We start from the raw sequence: 16,277 nt of genomic DNA, 5'->3' as shown, positions 1-16,277 counted from the left end.
CAACAGGCAACAAGAGGTGACGCAGCAAAGATTGCATTGTAGAAAGGGGATCGATGGTTATGAAATAACACGATTAAAGTGGCTACGGTGGGCGTATATAATGAAACATGTCCGAACGGCCCTATGGGAGATGCACGTAGCTTCCACCCTAATAAAATATCACATGGGAAGGTTTACAAAGCTGCTAGAAGTAGAATATACAGGACCTGCGGCAGAAATAATACCACTTTTCTACAAACTGATTATCAAATATCTCCAACAACTATCGGCAGTAGGTCTAGACATGGGAACAAAACTAAAAGCCTCAAAAATCTACTGGAAACTGTTTGACTTATACATGCAACCAGTACAAAATCCCAGAGCATGGTACAGCTTAGACGAAACCCAAATGTTTAAAAATCTTCACAAACATATAGGGTATGGGTCAAGAAGTGACTTAGCCTGGAGGGTGATTTACGGGCACCTGCAGGTGGAAGTAAACAAGGCTAAGTTCCGAGGATACTCAAACACTGAGTGTCAATATTGCAAAGTGTGGGAAACAGTAGACCATGAGTTTTTCTCCTGTCCAGCTGTACAATGCATCTGGAACAAGGTCCACAAAATCATGAAAGTACTGCGATTAACAAGAGATCAGGTGTTATTTTTCCGATTTCCGGAGCCTGTTTCCAGAGCCATACACATCTTGATATTCGTAATAAATGAAGGAAAATACCAAGCATGGAAGATTAGGAAGAGAAAAATAGAGGGAACATGCATGGAGATATACAAATAAGCCATCCAATCCATGCATGCTGCAATTAGGAGATTTCTGGTGTTGGAACTACTTCAATTGGGAAACCAGAAATTCCTAAAACAATGGTGTTACCCTACACCACTATGCCGGCTAGTGGACAATGAGGTGTACGTGCAGCTTAGGTGGTAAAGCTAGGGATTAGAGGTAGTAATCTTCTTAGCTTAAGCTAGAAGGGATATGGACCAAGCTGGCTGCAGGCAAATGGTCCCTCTCCCGACAATGTGGCTGTTTACGTTTGGAATAAAGCCGCGTAAGGATGGAAGAATGAAAGAGGTGGAGGACTTGAGAATTCATGTAGGGCAAGCCAACTCCAGGTGGCTGCTTGCGGAGCAGGTAGTCACATGGATGGGGGCCCTCCACGGAATGTTTCTGAGTGAGATTAACCTTATTAGGATATACGATCATTTTAATAAGTGCAAATGAGACTAGAGGTTTTTTTTTTTTAAGAAGCAATGGATACCTAAACTGAGGAGGGGCCAAATAGCCCTGAAACGATGCCGCCCAAGGGGCTTTATGGCCACTGAGACTCCTCGAATGGGTAACAACAGACCCCCTCTCATTGGGGAAGTGCTACTCATTCAAGAAATATGAGATCACATGAATGAGCTGAAGAAATAACTGCCCCTTTCCTTCTTCATTTGCATCTTCTTCCGGTACCTCTCTTACTATCACTTTCCTATGTCTTTATTGCTCTCTTGGTCTAATAGGGGCAGTGGGTGGATAACTGAGAACCATTATCCCTTACCTTTTTTTCAAACGGTGCCATCTGGGTGGTGGTATCCACTGAGAGGGAGTAACAACAGTCTTCTCCTTCAGGTGAAGCATTACTTATTCGAATTAGTGCAATGTCATGGCAACTCGTCGTGAAGGTATTCACAATACGAGAGGTAACTTAAACGATGCTGCTATTGCAAATTTGCTAGTCTTTATTTAGCTGTATATAAATGATGCAATTTCACTAAAATACACAGTCTAATCTTTCGCATCTTGAGGCTTTGAGCCCTAATGCAGGCTTAATGTCGAAGTTTGCAGATGATACAAAGGTTGGCAGGATTGTTAAACACAGTAATGGCAGTGTGCTACTGCAACAGGATCTAGATAATTTGGGCAGATGGGCTAAGAAGTGGCAACTGAATTTTAACCTTGACAAATGCAAAGTACTGCATATGGGTAGAAGTAACCCCAGAGAAACGTACCAACTGTGTGGTACTACACTTAAGGTGGTAAAAAATGAAAAAGACCTGGGAGTAATTGTGCAGTCAGATATGAAGTTTTCTGAGCAATGCAGACAGGCTGCCAGGGCAGGTCATGGGGTTTTGTCAATGATATATAGGAATTTTGCTAGCAGGGAAAAGGAGGTGATTATCCCTCTATATAAGGCAATGGTCAGGCCACGCCTTGAGTACTGCGTACAGGTCTGGAGGCCTCATTTTAGGAAGGATGTAGATTTACTTGAGCGTGTACAGAGAAGGGCAACAAGATTGGTGAGGGGAATAAGGGATCCTCTTACCAAGAGAGGTTTAAGTTCTGCAAATTGCAGTGGCTGGAGACTAGGTACCTGCGCGGTGATCTGATTGAGGTATATAAGGCCTTGAATGGGTTGAGCACGCTGAATTCTGATGGGATCCTTCCACTTGTTCAGATTACGAACCTAAGGGGGCATAAATTCAAATTAAGAAAAGACAGATGTAGAATAGATGTGCGGAAATTTGCCTTTAGCCAGAGGGTGGTTAATTGCTGGAACAAACTTCCATCTGTTGTTGTGGAAGTTGATAGGTTGAATAAATTTAAGGAGGAACTGGACAGGTGTTTGGAGGCAATGGTCTGATTTTTTTTTTTTTTTTTTGGCTGTTGCTGCATAAGCTCATACACTTGCTTTCTTGCATCACATGCCACTACTACTACTACTTGTGTCAGCCTTTGATCCTCCTTTGTGAATTGGGGTCACATTTGCACATCTCCAGTCTATGGGCACCTCCCCTGAGTCCAAAGAAGCGCTCATAATTAGGGTAAAGAAGCTCATAAGAAGCGCTCATAATTAGGTAAAGAACTCTTTTCTGTTTTTCTTTGCATCCTTTGCCAAGGATTTCTCATAATCTGCCTTTGCCTGCCTAATCTCCTTTGTGACTTGGTTACAGACCAGCTTATATCTATCATAGGCATCTGTGTAACGTGTTAATTTGTATGTATCCCATGCATTTTTCTTCTCTGCGATATGCCTCATTAGTTCATCTGACATCCATTTAGGCCTAAACCTTGAACGATATTTCTTAGTTGATATGTAAAGCCTAGTAGCTTCCAAGATAAGTTCTTTGAATGCTTCCCATTTTGAATTTGCTGTTGGCAATATCATCAGTTGATCCCACTGTATAGAATTTAAATACTGTCTCAGTCCATAGTAGTCGCCTTTACAAAAGCAATACCCCTTCCCTTTACCCCTAATGGTAGTTACCTCTTTGAGTAACTCCCACTTCAGGACACTGTGATCACTGCCACCTAGTGGTTCATTTATCTGCAAATTCTTAATGGATAAAGAATCACTACTGATAATCAGATCAAGAGTATTACTCCCTCTAGTTGCCTCCCGAACATGCTGATGTAGAAAACAATCATCCAATAAATCCACAAAAGCCTTGCTAGTGTGTGAGTGACCAACCCATAAATTCTAGTCAATATCTGGGAAATTAAAATCCCCCATTATAAGACTCTCTGATTTACTGGCCACTCTGTACTCTGCACACTCCTACTCTCAATTTTGATCTCCCAATGCTTATGTCACACTAAACTGACTTGACACTGCACAGTCCAGCGATGTCGACTGGCTTCACTTCCTTGGATTTGATGTGTTTCTAAACTAATAGCATAACCCCTCCTCCCTTCCTATCCGGTCTATTCTTTCTGTACACATTGTACTCTACAAATTCCAGTTCTGCATTCCTTATATCTGTGTGACACGTCTCTGATATCCCAACAATATCTGCCTTTGATGTTTTAAGCAATACCTCAAATTCATCAAATTTATTTACCAAACTCCTAGCAAGTATACATGCACCTGTTCCTATTCTTAGCTACTCTAACACAAACCCATGTGTTTCCTTGTACCGCAATGACTACCAGCAGTCTCTGAAATATCCTGCATCTTGTTTTCCAGGCTGCTGCTCATTCCAATAGAATATTTATAATATTAGTTGAGGAACTGGGTTATATGCTTATGTGTAATTTAATATTATTGTGTTTATTTTATTTTCATTAATGAAATACACGGTAACCCAAAAATATTTCAAATATCCCTTGTATTTCCTTTTCATATTTTGGTGCAATCAGTGCTTTGATCAAACCTTCTGGAACTTTTCCTTTGGAAAAATAACCTTTGGATAATATGATGTAACCACCTTGATACTAATTTCTCTCCAACATTCAGCAGCATTTCAGGTGTAATTTTACAGACACCTGCTGCCTTTAAATAACTGATATTTTTTGTGACCTTTTCTACTTTATTTTAAATTAATACACATTATTTTATATGAAACACAAGTCTTTTTTTCCCACAGGAAAGGAACTTTTCTACGGCATCTTGTGTTTCGTATAAAAAGGAAATTACTTCAAAAATTTTATTCACAACTTGTTTTTGGAACAAAAAAAAAATTCATTTAACCCTTCGTATTCCTTAGCTGTGAATTGATTTATGCATAGTTTCTCTTATCACAATAAAGATTATATTTATTATTGAAAATATGCTCTATAAATTTCCAAAACTAAAATGTATGATAAGCTTCTGTGAGTGTATGTGGGAATGCAAGGTTCATTTCACATACTTTTTTCTGGAAAAACCAGAAAATCCATTGATACCATCATCAGGAAGAGTAATTCTGTCAAGAAATAATGGAGATTGAAAGAGGATAAAAGGAAAGGTTGAATGAAAACATCATGGCAGATTACTATTGTGATCCATAGTGATCCATAATTCATAGTGATCCATAAACTGCAGATTTACTTAACAAGTACAGGTCACTGCTGAAAAAAAGTCGCAAGTTAGGCTTAAATTTTAGTGTCTGCCATTCGGCCCAGACACGATAGGAGGAAGTTTATGACGAGAGCCTTGTCAATCAATTCAGCCCTGGAGAGATTGTACAAGGCCCATGGGATAGAATTTTTTTCGGCTGCTTGCTAACAGGAGAGACTGTTTCTACAAGGATGGAATACACTTAAATTGAAAGGGTGCAAGAATATTTGCTGATGCTATTGAGGCAGTGTTAGGTGGGTCGGAAAGCTGCTAGCTTTGAGGGATTCACAGACTAAAAGATTAACAGTAGCCGCAGGCAGAGGCAAAAGTGATTCTTGCACTGCTCCTATTGTAATGAGCAGCAAGTTGAGCAGCCTAGAGAGCAAGTTGCTTGGGATTTCAAGAGCTGCTGGGAATCAAAATGGAACAAGTAAATACATGGGCTATGTAAGGGTTACTAAGAGTAAGAACAGGTGCATGTATACTTGCAAGTACACCAATGCTAGAAGTATAGTAAATAAATTTGATGAATTTGAATTGCTGATCAAGCCATCAAAGGCAGATACCGTTGGAATATCAAAGACATGGTGTTACACAGATATAAGCAGTGCATGACTGGAATTTGGGGTGTACAATGTGTACAGAAAGGACAGACAGGGTAGGAAGGGAGGAGGTGTTATGCTATTAATTAAGAAACAAAAAATCTAAGTGCATCCAGTTGACATGGATGGACAGTGTAATGTTGAGTCTGTTGGTGTGACATAAACACTGGGAAAGGAAAAATGAGAGTAGAAGTGTGTTATAGGCCTAATGGCTCTGAGTACAATGAACAGTTGTGCAGAGAAATAGAGTGGGCCAGTAAATCAGAATGTCTTGTAATGGGGGATTTTAACTTTCCAGATATTGACTGGAACTTGTGGGTTGGTCACTCACATGCTAGCAAGACTTTTGATGATTTATGGGAGGATTGTTTTCTACAGCAACATGTTTGAGGGGCAACCAGAGGGAGTAATACTCTTGATCTGATTATCAGCAGTAATTATTCATGCATTAAGAATTTGAAGATGAAGGAACCAATAGGTGACAGTGATCACAGAATATTGATGTGGGATTTACTTAAAGATGTAACTACCATCACGGGTAAAGGGAAGGGTTTTTGCTTCTGTAAAGGTGACTATAGTGGTCTCAGACAGTTTTTAAATTCTATACAGTGGGATCAACTGATGATGTTACCAATGGTGAATTCTAAATGGGAAGCATTCAGGGACTTAATCTTGGAGGCTACTGGGCTTTTCATACCAACTAAGAAATACTGTTCAAGAAATACTGTTCAGGGAGGCAAGGGCAGATTACAAGAAATCTTTGGCAAAGGATGCAAAGAAAAACAGCAAAGAGTTCTTTACTTATGTACACTCTAGAAGGAAGGGGTGAATCAGATTGGTACACTTAACATAGATGGTTTGACTATTGATGATCCTGCTCAAGCAGCTGATAAACTGAATGAGTAATTTGCATCTACATTCACATATGAGGAGTTATTCTAGGAAGGGAATGCCAGAAGTTTATCAAACTCTAAGAGGGAGCTAAGCGATTTTGTAATAGCTGAGAGCAAAGTGGAGAAGAAATTGTTGAAGTTAAACATAAAAAAGGGGTGGATGGAATCTATCCAGTTATATTGAAGGAGGCAGTGAGGGAAGTTAGCAAACCCTCTAGTCATAATTATGAGAGCATCCTTAGATTCAGGGGACGTCCCCATGGACTGGAGATGTTCAAACGTATCCCCAATTCACAAAGGGGGTTTAAAGGTTGACACAAATAATTATAGACCTGTTAGTTTAAATTCTGTTCTGAGGAAAATAATGGAGTCATTATTTAAAGAGGTGATGCAGGATCAACTAGACAAGACTGCAGTAATAGTTCAGACACAGCATGGGTTTGTTAAGGGGAAGTCTTGTCTGACCAATTTGATTGGATACTATGATGTGGTCAAAAAGAAACTGGATGCAAAAAATAATTTTGATATCATATACTTGGATTTCAGGAAAGCTTTTGATACTGTTACACATTAAAGACTGCTGTACAGATTGGAGCAGTATGGCATTAAGGGCAAGTTGCTGCAATGGATAAAGGGAAGGTTGAGTGGGAGATGGCAGAGAGTGGTAATAAATGGACATTGCTCTACATGGAGTAATGTTATTAGTGGAGTCTCCCAGGATCTTTTGCTGGGCCAAATTGTTGTTTTGTGTATTTATCAATTAATATCGATGAAGGTATATCAGGCTTTATGTCCAAGTTTGCAATTGATACCAAGGTTGGCAGGGTTGTTAATGACACTAAAGACAGTATGCTACTGCAACAGGATCTAGAAAAGTTAGGAAGATGGGCTGAGAAGTGTCAAGTGAAGTTTAATATTGAAAAATGCAAAGTACTGCATATGGGTAGAAGTAACCCAAGAGAAACATACCAACTGTGTGGTATTACACTCAGGGAGGTGGAGAATGAAAAAGAGCTGGGTAATTGTGCAGTCAGATATGAAGTTCTCCGAGTAGTGAAGAAGGGCTGCCAGAGCAGGTCATGGAGTTTTGTCAATGATATATAGGAATTTTGCTAGCAGAGACAAGGTGATTACCCCCCTTGTATAAGGCATTGGTCATGCCATACCTTGAGTACTGCGTACAGGTCTGGAGTCCTCATTTTAGGAAGGATGTAGAAATTGCTATAACAAGTACAGAGAAGGGCAACAAGATTGGTGAGAGGAACATAGGGTGTGCTTACGAAGAAAGGCTTAAGTTCTTCAAACTGCAGCATCTGGAGACCGGGCACCTGTGTGATGATCTGATTGAGGTGTATAAGGCCCTGGATGGTTTGAGCAGGCTCAATGCTGATGGGATACTTCCGCTTGCTCAGATTAAGAACCTGAGGGGGGGGGTACAGATTCAAATTGAGGAAAGACAGTTGTAGAATAGATGTGCAGAAGTTTGCCTTTGGCCAGCAGTACTTGCTTGCTGGAACAGACTTTCATCTGTTGTTGTGGAAGTTGATAGCTTAAATAAATTTAAGACTGAACGAGACAAACATTTGGAGTGACCAGATGGGTGAAATGGGAAGGTTTTTTTTTTTTTTTTTGGCTAATGCTGTATAAGCTTGCTTTCTTTCAACTAATGCTAATACAAGAAAACCTATAACAAGTTCATTTGAAAGCAAAAGAGACCAATTCATTCGAAGAAATCTGCATAAGTTATCACTTTGGTATTAATACTCTTCTATTTCATTTGCTTTGAGTTTTGTCCATTTTATTATTTAAAACAAAGCACAAACTGTTATTTGGATAAATTAAATAAAATTTTTAATATAAATTTTCTTAAAAGATGGTATTTTTTCAGCTATTGGTTGCTAACAGTCTGAAGAAATTCAAGCATCAACTGATAGAAGGTGGGAAGGAGCAGCAGTGCGTAGCACACACTTCTTGATTAAACTGGGGTTCGAGCCCGTCACCACCAAATACGGAGGATGCGGAAAGGTTAGGGAATGACCACCACATATCCCCAGAGCAATATCCTTAGTTGCTAATGCTCCTAAAAACCAAATAACAAACAAACAAATAAACTGATAGAAGCACAATTTATATTTTCTTATCTACATTTCTTTTTTTGGCTAGTGCAGCTGAAGCCTGTGGGCTTCCATGTACTGCATGGCAAATACTTAATACTAAATTAATCTTATTAATTTTTTTAAGAATTGCCACCTCCCATAGTGGAATGGACTCCCTTTCCAGGAACTCACATTTATCTATCTTCCTATTCAGTCTTCTTCTTCAGGTCAAGCAGGTACTTCAATCATGGGCACTTCTTTGACTAGGAAACCATTTTATCCAGTACCAACATCTTCACTAGGTTTCTGTAACTTGGCTCAACCCTGTCTAACCCAGAACAATCTCTCTCTCTCTCGACAAGAGCAGAATAGCTTCTACCAGTGGAAGCTGTTCTAGTGTTGAGTGTGCAACTGTTTGTGATTATGAAAGAAAGCACTAGTTCATCAGGGCACCTTACTCCCTTCACAGATCAGCTTCAGACTTTTAGCAAAAAAAAAAAAAAAAAAAAGGAAAAAAAAAACACTTGGGCAGTTGATGAGGGAAGTGTTTTTTCCCTGCGGTGAATGCTTCTTTGCATCATTTGCCACTACTAATTCTAAATTAAAACTCCATTCTGTAAGTTTCATTTTTCATGCCTGAGTGACTCTAAATAAAGGCAATTTCAGAGATTTTACCTGCATATATGTTAGCAATGAGTTTATAATATGGAACATAAATATGAAGCAAGCAAAGTATTTCCAATCAAGGTTTCATTTACATGAATTTAACTCTAATTACCTGGCAGAGATGTGGGTGTTTTTCGTCCGGGCTTGTACAATTCAGCTTTTGAATGAATCCTTTGATACACTAGGTTTCCTAAAAACAAAATTGGCATTGAAATTTACATTGTTGTTTATCATGTATTCCCCTCATGCAATTCAATTAAATCTATTTAGAATTTTCATAAGCAGATTGAATTGAAGATAACTAACTTAATTTTAAAATTTAATCTTGAAAAGCTAATGATAAAATTGCAAATAAATATTGGCAAAATGGCTGTAAATTCTACCTTTAAATTTCTTCAAAACAACTTTTCCTGTCATATACTTGTATGTGTAACAAAAATAAAATTACAAAAGTGCATTTGGTATCAATGAGATAGATACAATTTCATTTGTACTGATTTACTTCTAGTTGCATAGTGTAGATGGAGATTATTAACAAGGGTAGAGTATTCTGTCCATGACCACCAGCAATTTGCATGTCAGGGACAAGGAAATGTTCAAAAATAGAGCAGTTGCATTATATTCTCTCGCATATCGCAAACTATGCCAATGGTATAGTTTGTGATATGCAGTATGACTCAAAGAATTAGAGAAGATGATTTGTAGAAAGGAGACCTGCCACTAGTAATTTTTTTGTGAGTCATATAAGATGGTGCATGTGGACTAAGCTGTTTCTAACAAGTTATAATATTGTTAACAATGACTAGGAAGATCCTTGGACAATCCAACATTAGACTGAAGAGATTATGCAAGAATTTTGGAGTAAAATTCTTTTCTGTAAGGCTTACACTTGCAGGTGCCTACTTTCTGAACACTGCAACACACACACACAACTGAAGTCTTTCCTAGTAACAATACCCTTTTGTTCCTCTGACTAATCTTGCTGTTCTCTGCACCAATTCCAAACAATCTGTATCCTTCTTAAAATGAGGCTTCCAGACCGGCATTCAAGACAACCTAGTCATTACCTCACACATCAGGGTAATCACTGATAACGACCTCTTTGTTTGATGAAAACTTCCTGTATAATGCTGACAAATCCCCATGAGCTGTCCTAGTATGGGCAAGATAATGTAATTTTATTTAACCATACAAAACATTATTATAGCCCTTCAATATAGTCTATCACTCTTTCAATGCATTTCCACAGGTAAAATGCAGATGTCAAAAGGTGATGATGATTCTTAAGTTCTGGATGGTTTGCATGATGATATGTAGCAGTAGCAGCAGTGACAAAGATCTCCTACTCCCAATATGAGGCCCATCCAGGATCACTGACAAAAGCAGCCAGCTAGACTACAGGATAAGGTGCAGGAACAAACCCCATCATCTCTTCTATCATGAAATACGAGTCATTTCTTTGAAGTTATGGTAGGAATCATGGTGAGATCAAATATTCATTATATTTTGAGGATACAGCTTTAAAACAATTTTCACAGGCTAGCTGTTAGTTCACAGGATCAAATCTATTGGTAACTCTATGGGATGTATCTGAAGTTGTTAGTGTATAATACTGCTGCTTCTATTATGCCAGCTAGTGATTGGAGAGAAACTGAATAGTATCCCTCCATAAACAAAAACATAATTGTTTTTTGTGTAAAAAAAAAACAAAAAAAAAAAAAAACAGAAAAAGAATACATGAAGAAGGAAAAGCAGGAGAAGTTGCCAAAAAAAAAAGAAAAACTGACAAATCTGGAGAGCGGGCAGCTATGTATGTACAAGAAATCTAAACAGAAAGAAGCAGTGTTTGTTATTTGGTTTTTAGGAGTATTAGAAACTAAGGCCACATTGCTCCAGGGATATGCGGTGGTCATTCCCTGACCTTTCCGCATCCTCCGTATTTGGTGGTCACGGGCTCGAACCCTGGCCTAATTAAGAAGCGTGTGCTACGCACTGCTGCTCCTGCCCACCTAGCTATGGAGGCGCCACAGAAAGAAGCAACTGGAGAATATAAAGGAAATATAAAGATATAAATGGGAAATAAAAAGCTTATCTTATTGCATATCTTTGATGGGCTATAAGCACATTTCTGGCAAACCAAGAAAATGCCAAGTGACTTTTTCTTGGTTAATTACAAAAACATTTACTACAAAATGATTCTGTAGTTAATATTGTTTGACACTAAACCCACAATTAACATCAGTAGTGGCAATTGCTTTACCACTACAATAAACACTGGTACTGCATTGGCTGTGCAGAGAATTTTTCACCTTTATAACTGAGATGACAAGATGATCATGATACATTTTCTGCCAAGTAGTCAAGTGCGAGAACAGAAATACCCATTTGAGTGACTGTGGTTAAAGCCCACATAACTGATAAATATATATTGATGTTCTTGTATTCTTGATATCCTATGAATCCCCTCCTATTTTATATAATCATCCTAGAATATAAACAGAAAATTAATTTATTTATTTTGCACATGGAGAGTTTTCCCTACATCCTGATTGGTTCAGTCTGATAAGTTCAGGAACCACTCTGTGATACCAAACATGGGTTTGAACTTTTAACAAGTACAGGACAATGTTGAGAAAAAGTTTTGAGTTAAAATTACATTTGAAAGTGTCTGCAATTCTGCCCAGACACAATACATAATGGAGTACATGGATATTAGCATTAGTAGAGGTATATGATGCAAGAAAGCAAGCTTATGCAGCATCAGCCAAAAAAAAAAAAAAAAAACCACTCCCATTTCACCCCTCTTTGTTCGAAATAGCTGTCCAGCTGAGCCTTAAATTTATTTAGGCTATCAACTTCCACAACAAGGGATGGAAGTCTGTTCCACCAACCAACCAACTATCCGCTGGCTAAAGACAAATTTCTGCACATCTATCCTACATCTGTCTTTCCTCAATTTGAATTTATGCCCTCTCAGGTGATTATTCTGAGCAAGGGGAAGAATCCCGTTGGCATTGAGCATGCTCAAACCATTCAGGGGCTTTATACACTTCTATCAGATCACCTCGCCGGTGCCTAGTCTCCAGACACTGTAATTTGCAAAACTTAAGCATTTCTTCGTAAGAGAAACCCTTTGTTCCATTCACTAATCTTGTTGCCCTTCTCTGTACTCGTTCCAGCAGCTCTACATCCTTCTTGAAATGAGGCCTCCAGACCTGTATACAATACTCAAGGTGTGGTCCGACCATTGCCTTATACAAGGGAATAATCACCTCCTTATCCCTGCTAGAAAAATTCCTGTATATCATTGACAAGACACCATGAGCTACTCTTGCAGCCCATCTGCACTGTCAGAAAACTTCATATCTGCCTGCACAATTACCCCCAGGTCCTTTTCATTCTCTACCACTGTCAGTGTAGTACCACAGAGTTGATACGTTGCTCTGCGGTTACTGTTTCCCATATGTAGTACTTTACATTTGTCAATGTTAAACTTAACAACCCTGCCAACCTTTGTATCGTCTGCAAACTTGGACATTAAGCTTGATATACCATCATCAATATCATTTATAAATACAGAAAACAATAATGGACCCAAAACTGAACAATGCGGGATTGCACTAATAACATTAGTCCACAATGAGCAGTGTCCATTGATTACCACTCTCTGTCTTCTCCCCATCAACCATCCCTTTATCCATAGCAGCAATTTGCTTCCAATGCCACACTGCTCCAATTTGTGCAGCAGTCTTCTATGTGCATATATATTACAGAGTACATGACAACCTTGTCAATCAAGTTGGTCTGGGGAGATTGTTCACAGCTCATGGGGGGGGATTTTTCCTAACATGGCTGTATTTATTAGAAGGAGACTGTATTTACAGTGATGGGAACATGTGTGAATAGAAAGGATGCAAGAATGTTTGCTGATGCTATCAAGATTGTGTTAGGTGGGTTTGGAATAAACACATAAATGGGCTGGGTTAGATTTACTAAGAGTAAAAATAGGTCCTTGTATACTTGCATGTACAATGCTAGGAGCATAGTAAACAAAATGAATGTGACATACTGGTTAAGTCAAGTCATCAAACACTGCCAATGGAAGGCCATCATAAACGTGGTGCCAATCAGACACAAGGGATCAGAAAGCACATAGAATCTAAGACACTGACCCAGTGGGCAATGTTGAATCAGTAAGATATGATACCTTCACTGGAAAATACAAATGAGAACAGAAGTGTGATAATTATACAGACAAAAAGAGTGGGCCATTAAATCAGAATATCTTATAATGGAGGATAGTGTGGCTTTGTCACTCACAGAACAGCAAGACTTTTCTAGATTTACTGGATGACTATTTTCTGCACTAGTATGTTATGTTAGAGAGGGGCAATGAGATAAAGCAATACTCTGGGTCCGATTATCAGAGTGTCTCTCAGAGTCATTATGGATAATCAACTAAGAGTACTCTTCACGTATTAAGAATCTGCAGATGAAAGAACCACTAGGTGGCAGTGATCAGAGCATACTGATGTGAGATTTACATAAAAATGCCATTACTTCAAGGGTAAAAGGAAGAGATTAAGTAAAGGTGACTACAATGACCTCAGATGGTTTAAATTCTATTCAGTGAAACCAAGGATGTTACCAATAGAAAATTCTAAATGGGAATCAGTTAGGAAAGTAATCATAGAAGCAACTAGGCTTTCTATACAAACTAAGAGATACTGTTCAAGGTTTAGATCTAAATAGATATTGGATGAACTGATAACACTAATGGCAAAGAAGAAAAATACATGGGATGCATATAGATTATCAGGGAATACAGATATTTACAGTAGGTATAAACTAATCTGCAATCAAGTCATGAAGGAGGTTAGGTATACTAAGGCAGATTACAAGAAGTCTCCAGCTAAGAATAGTAGGAAAGACTTCTTTAATTATGTTCAGTTATAGCTCAGACGCAGCATGGTTTTGTTAAGGGCAGGTCTTGCCTGACCAATTTGATTGGATACTATGATGTAGTCACAAAAGAACTGGATGCAGGGAATAACTTTGATATTATATATTTGGATCTTAGAAAGGCTTTTGATACTGTTGCACATGGAAGACTGCTGCACAAATTGGAGCAGTGTGGCATTGGAGGCAAATTGCTGCTATGGATAAGGGGATGGTTGAGTGGCAGAAGACAGAGAGTGGTAATCAATGGACACTGCTCAACGTGGACTAATGTTATTAGTGGAGTTCCTCAAGGTTCAGTGTTGGGTCCGTTGTTGTTTTCGGTGTTTATGAATGATATTGATGATGGGATATCAAGATTAATGTCCAAGTTTGCAGATGATACAAAGGTTGGCAGGGTCGTTAAGGACAATACTGACGCTATGCTGCTGCAACAGGATCTGGAAAGGTTGAACAGATGGGCTGAGAGGTGGCAAATGAGGTTTAACATCGACAAATGTAAAGTGCTGCATATGGGAAACAGTAACCCCAGAGCAACGTATCAACTCTGCGGTACTACACTGACAGTGGTGGAGAATGAAAAGGACCTGGGGGTAATTGTGCAGGCAGATATGAAGTTCTCTGAGCAGTGCAGACGAGCTGCAAGAGTAGCTCATGGTGTCTTGTCAATGATATACAGGAATTTTTCTAGCAGGGATAAGGAGGTGATTATTCCCTTGTATAAGGCAATGGTAAGGCCACATCTTGAGTACTGTATACAGGTCTGGAGGCCTCATTTCAAGAAGGATGTAGAGCTGCTGGAACGGGTACAGAGAAGGGCAACAAGATTAGTAAATGGAACAAAGGGTTGCTCTTACGAAGAAAGGCTTAAGTTTTGCAAATTACAGAGTTTGGAGACTAGGCACCGGCGAGGTGATCTGATAGAGGTGTATAAGGCTTTGAATGGTTTGAGCATGCTCAATGCCAATGGGATTCTTCATCTTTCTCAGAATAATCACCTTAGAGGGCATAAATTCAAATTGAGGAAGGACGGATGTCGGATAGATGTGCGGAAATTTGCCTTTGGCCAGCGGGTGGTTGGTTGGTGGAACCGACTTCCATCACTTGTTGTTGAAGTTGATAGCCTAAACAAATTTAAAGCTCAACTGGACAGGTATTTCGAACGAACGGAGGGGTGAAATGGGAGTGGGTTTTTTTTTTTTTTTTTTTTTTTGGCTGATGCTGAATAAGCTTGCTTTCTTGCATCATATGCCTCTGCTAATGCTAATGCTATGTAAACCCTAGAAGGAACAGGAAAAATCACATTCAATCACCAAATAAGTATGGTATTAAATGATCTTGCTCAGATTGCTGACAAACTGAATAGATATTTTAAATCCACATTCACACAGGAAGAAATTTTTAGAGGTTGGGGATGCCAGAAGTATATTAAAATGATTTTGTGATAATGGAAAGGAAAGTGTAAGAGAAACTGTTGAAGCTAAATCCAAATAAAGCAACTGGGGTGGATGAGATCTATTTAATTATACTGAGAGGCAGCAAAAGAGGTAAACAACCCTTTAGCCATATTTATAAGCACATCCTTGGATTGGTGATGTGGCTAACCATATATCTCCAATTCACAAAGGGGATCAAAGAGTGAAGTGAGTAATCACAGACCTGTAGGCTCGACTCTGTTCCAGAGAAATTAATAGAGTCACTGGTTAAAGAAGTAATGCAGGACCAACTAGAAAGGAACATAGTTATATTGGCAGTCAAAGCATGGATTTGTTAAAGCATGAGCTTGTTTTACCAATCTGATTGGATACTACGAACTTGATGCAAACAAAATAATTTTGATGTCATATACTTTGGTTTCAGAAAAGCTTTTGATGTTGTTTCACATAAAGGACTGCCACAGAAATTGTGTGACATTAGGCACAAGTTACTGCTATGGATAAACGGGTGTTTGAGTTGGAGAGAACAGAGTCATTATCAATGGGCACTGCTCTTCTTGGAAATTTATTATTGGTGTGCCAGGGTTCAGTGCTGGGCCCATTTGTTACTTCAATATTTATTAATGATATTGATGACAGTATATCAGGATTAATGTAAAAGTTTGCACACAACACAAAAGTTAGCAGGGTGCTTAACGGCAGTAATCTGGGTATGCTACTGCAACAAGATCTAAAAAAAATTAGGCAGATGGGTTGAGAAGTGGCAAATAAAGTTTACCATTGCAAGGCACAGCATATGAGTAGCAGTAATTCTAGAATAACATATCAA

The 16,277-nt window shown here is 38.8% G+C and overlaps 1 protein-coding gene across 1 annotated transcript in view; it reads right to left on the bottom strand.

Annotated features, from left to right (window-relative positions):
• Positions 1-16,277, bottom strand: part of LOC150076641 (VPS35 endosomal protein-sorting factor-like) — a 370,416-nt gene that overhangs the window by 241,083 nt on the left and 113,056 nt on the right. The window contains exon 8 of the mRNA XM_090386682.1: positions 9,166-9,243. Within this exon, the coding sequence (XP_090242808.1) occupies positions 9,166-9,243 (78 nt within the window). The remainder of the gene's footprint in view (positions 1-9,165; positions 9,244-16,277) is intronic.

This window comes from Mastigoproctus giganteus, chromosome 12, assembly GCF_048544385.1.
Source record: "Mastigoproctus giganteus isolate SK-2022 chromosome 12, ASM4854438v1, whole genome shotgun sequence".
NCBI lineage: Eukaryota > Metazoa > Arthropoda > Arachnida > Uropygi > Thelyphonidae > Mastigoproctus > Mastigoproctus giganteus.
The sequence above is the reverse complement of the archived record's forward strand: the minus strand, read 5'-3'. Positions and strand labels throughout refer to the sequence as shown.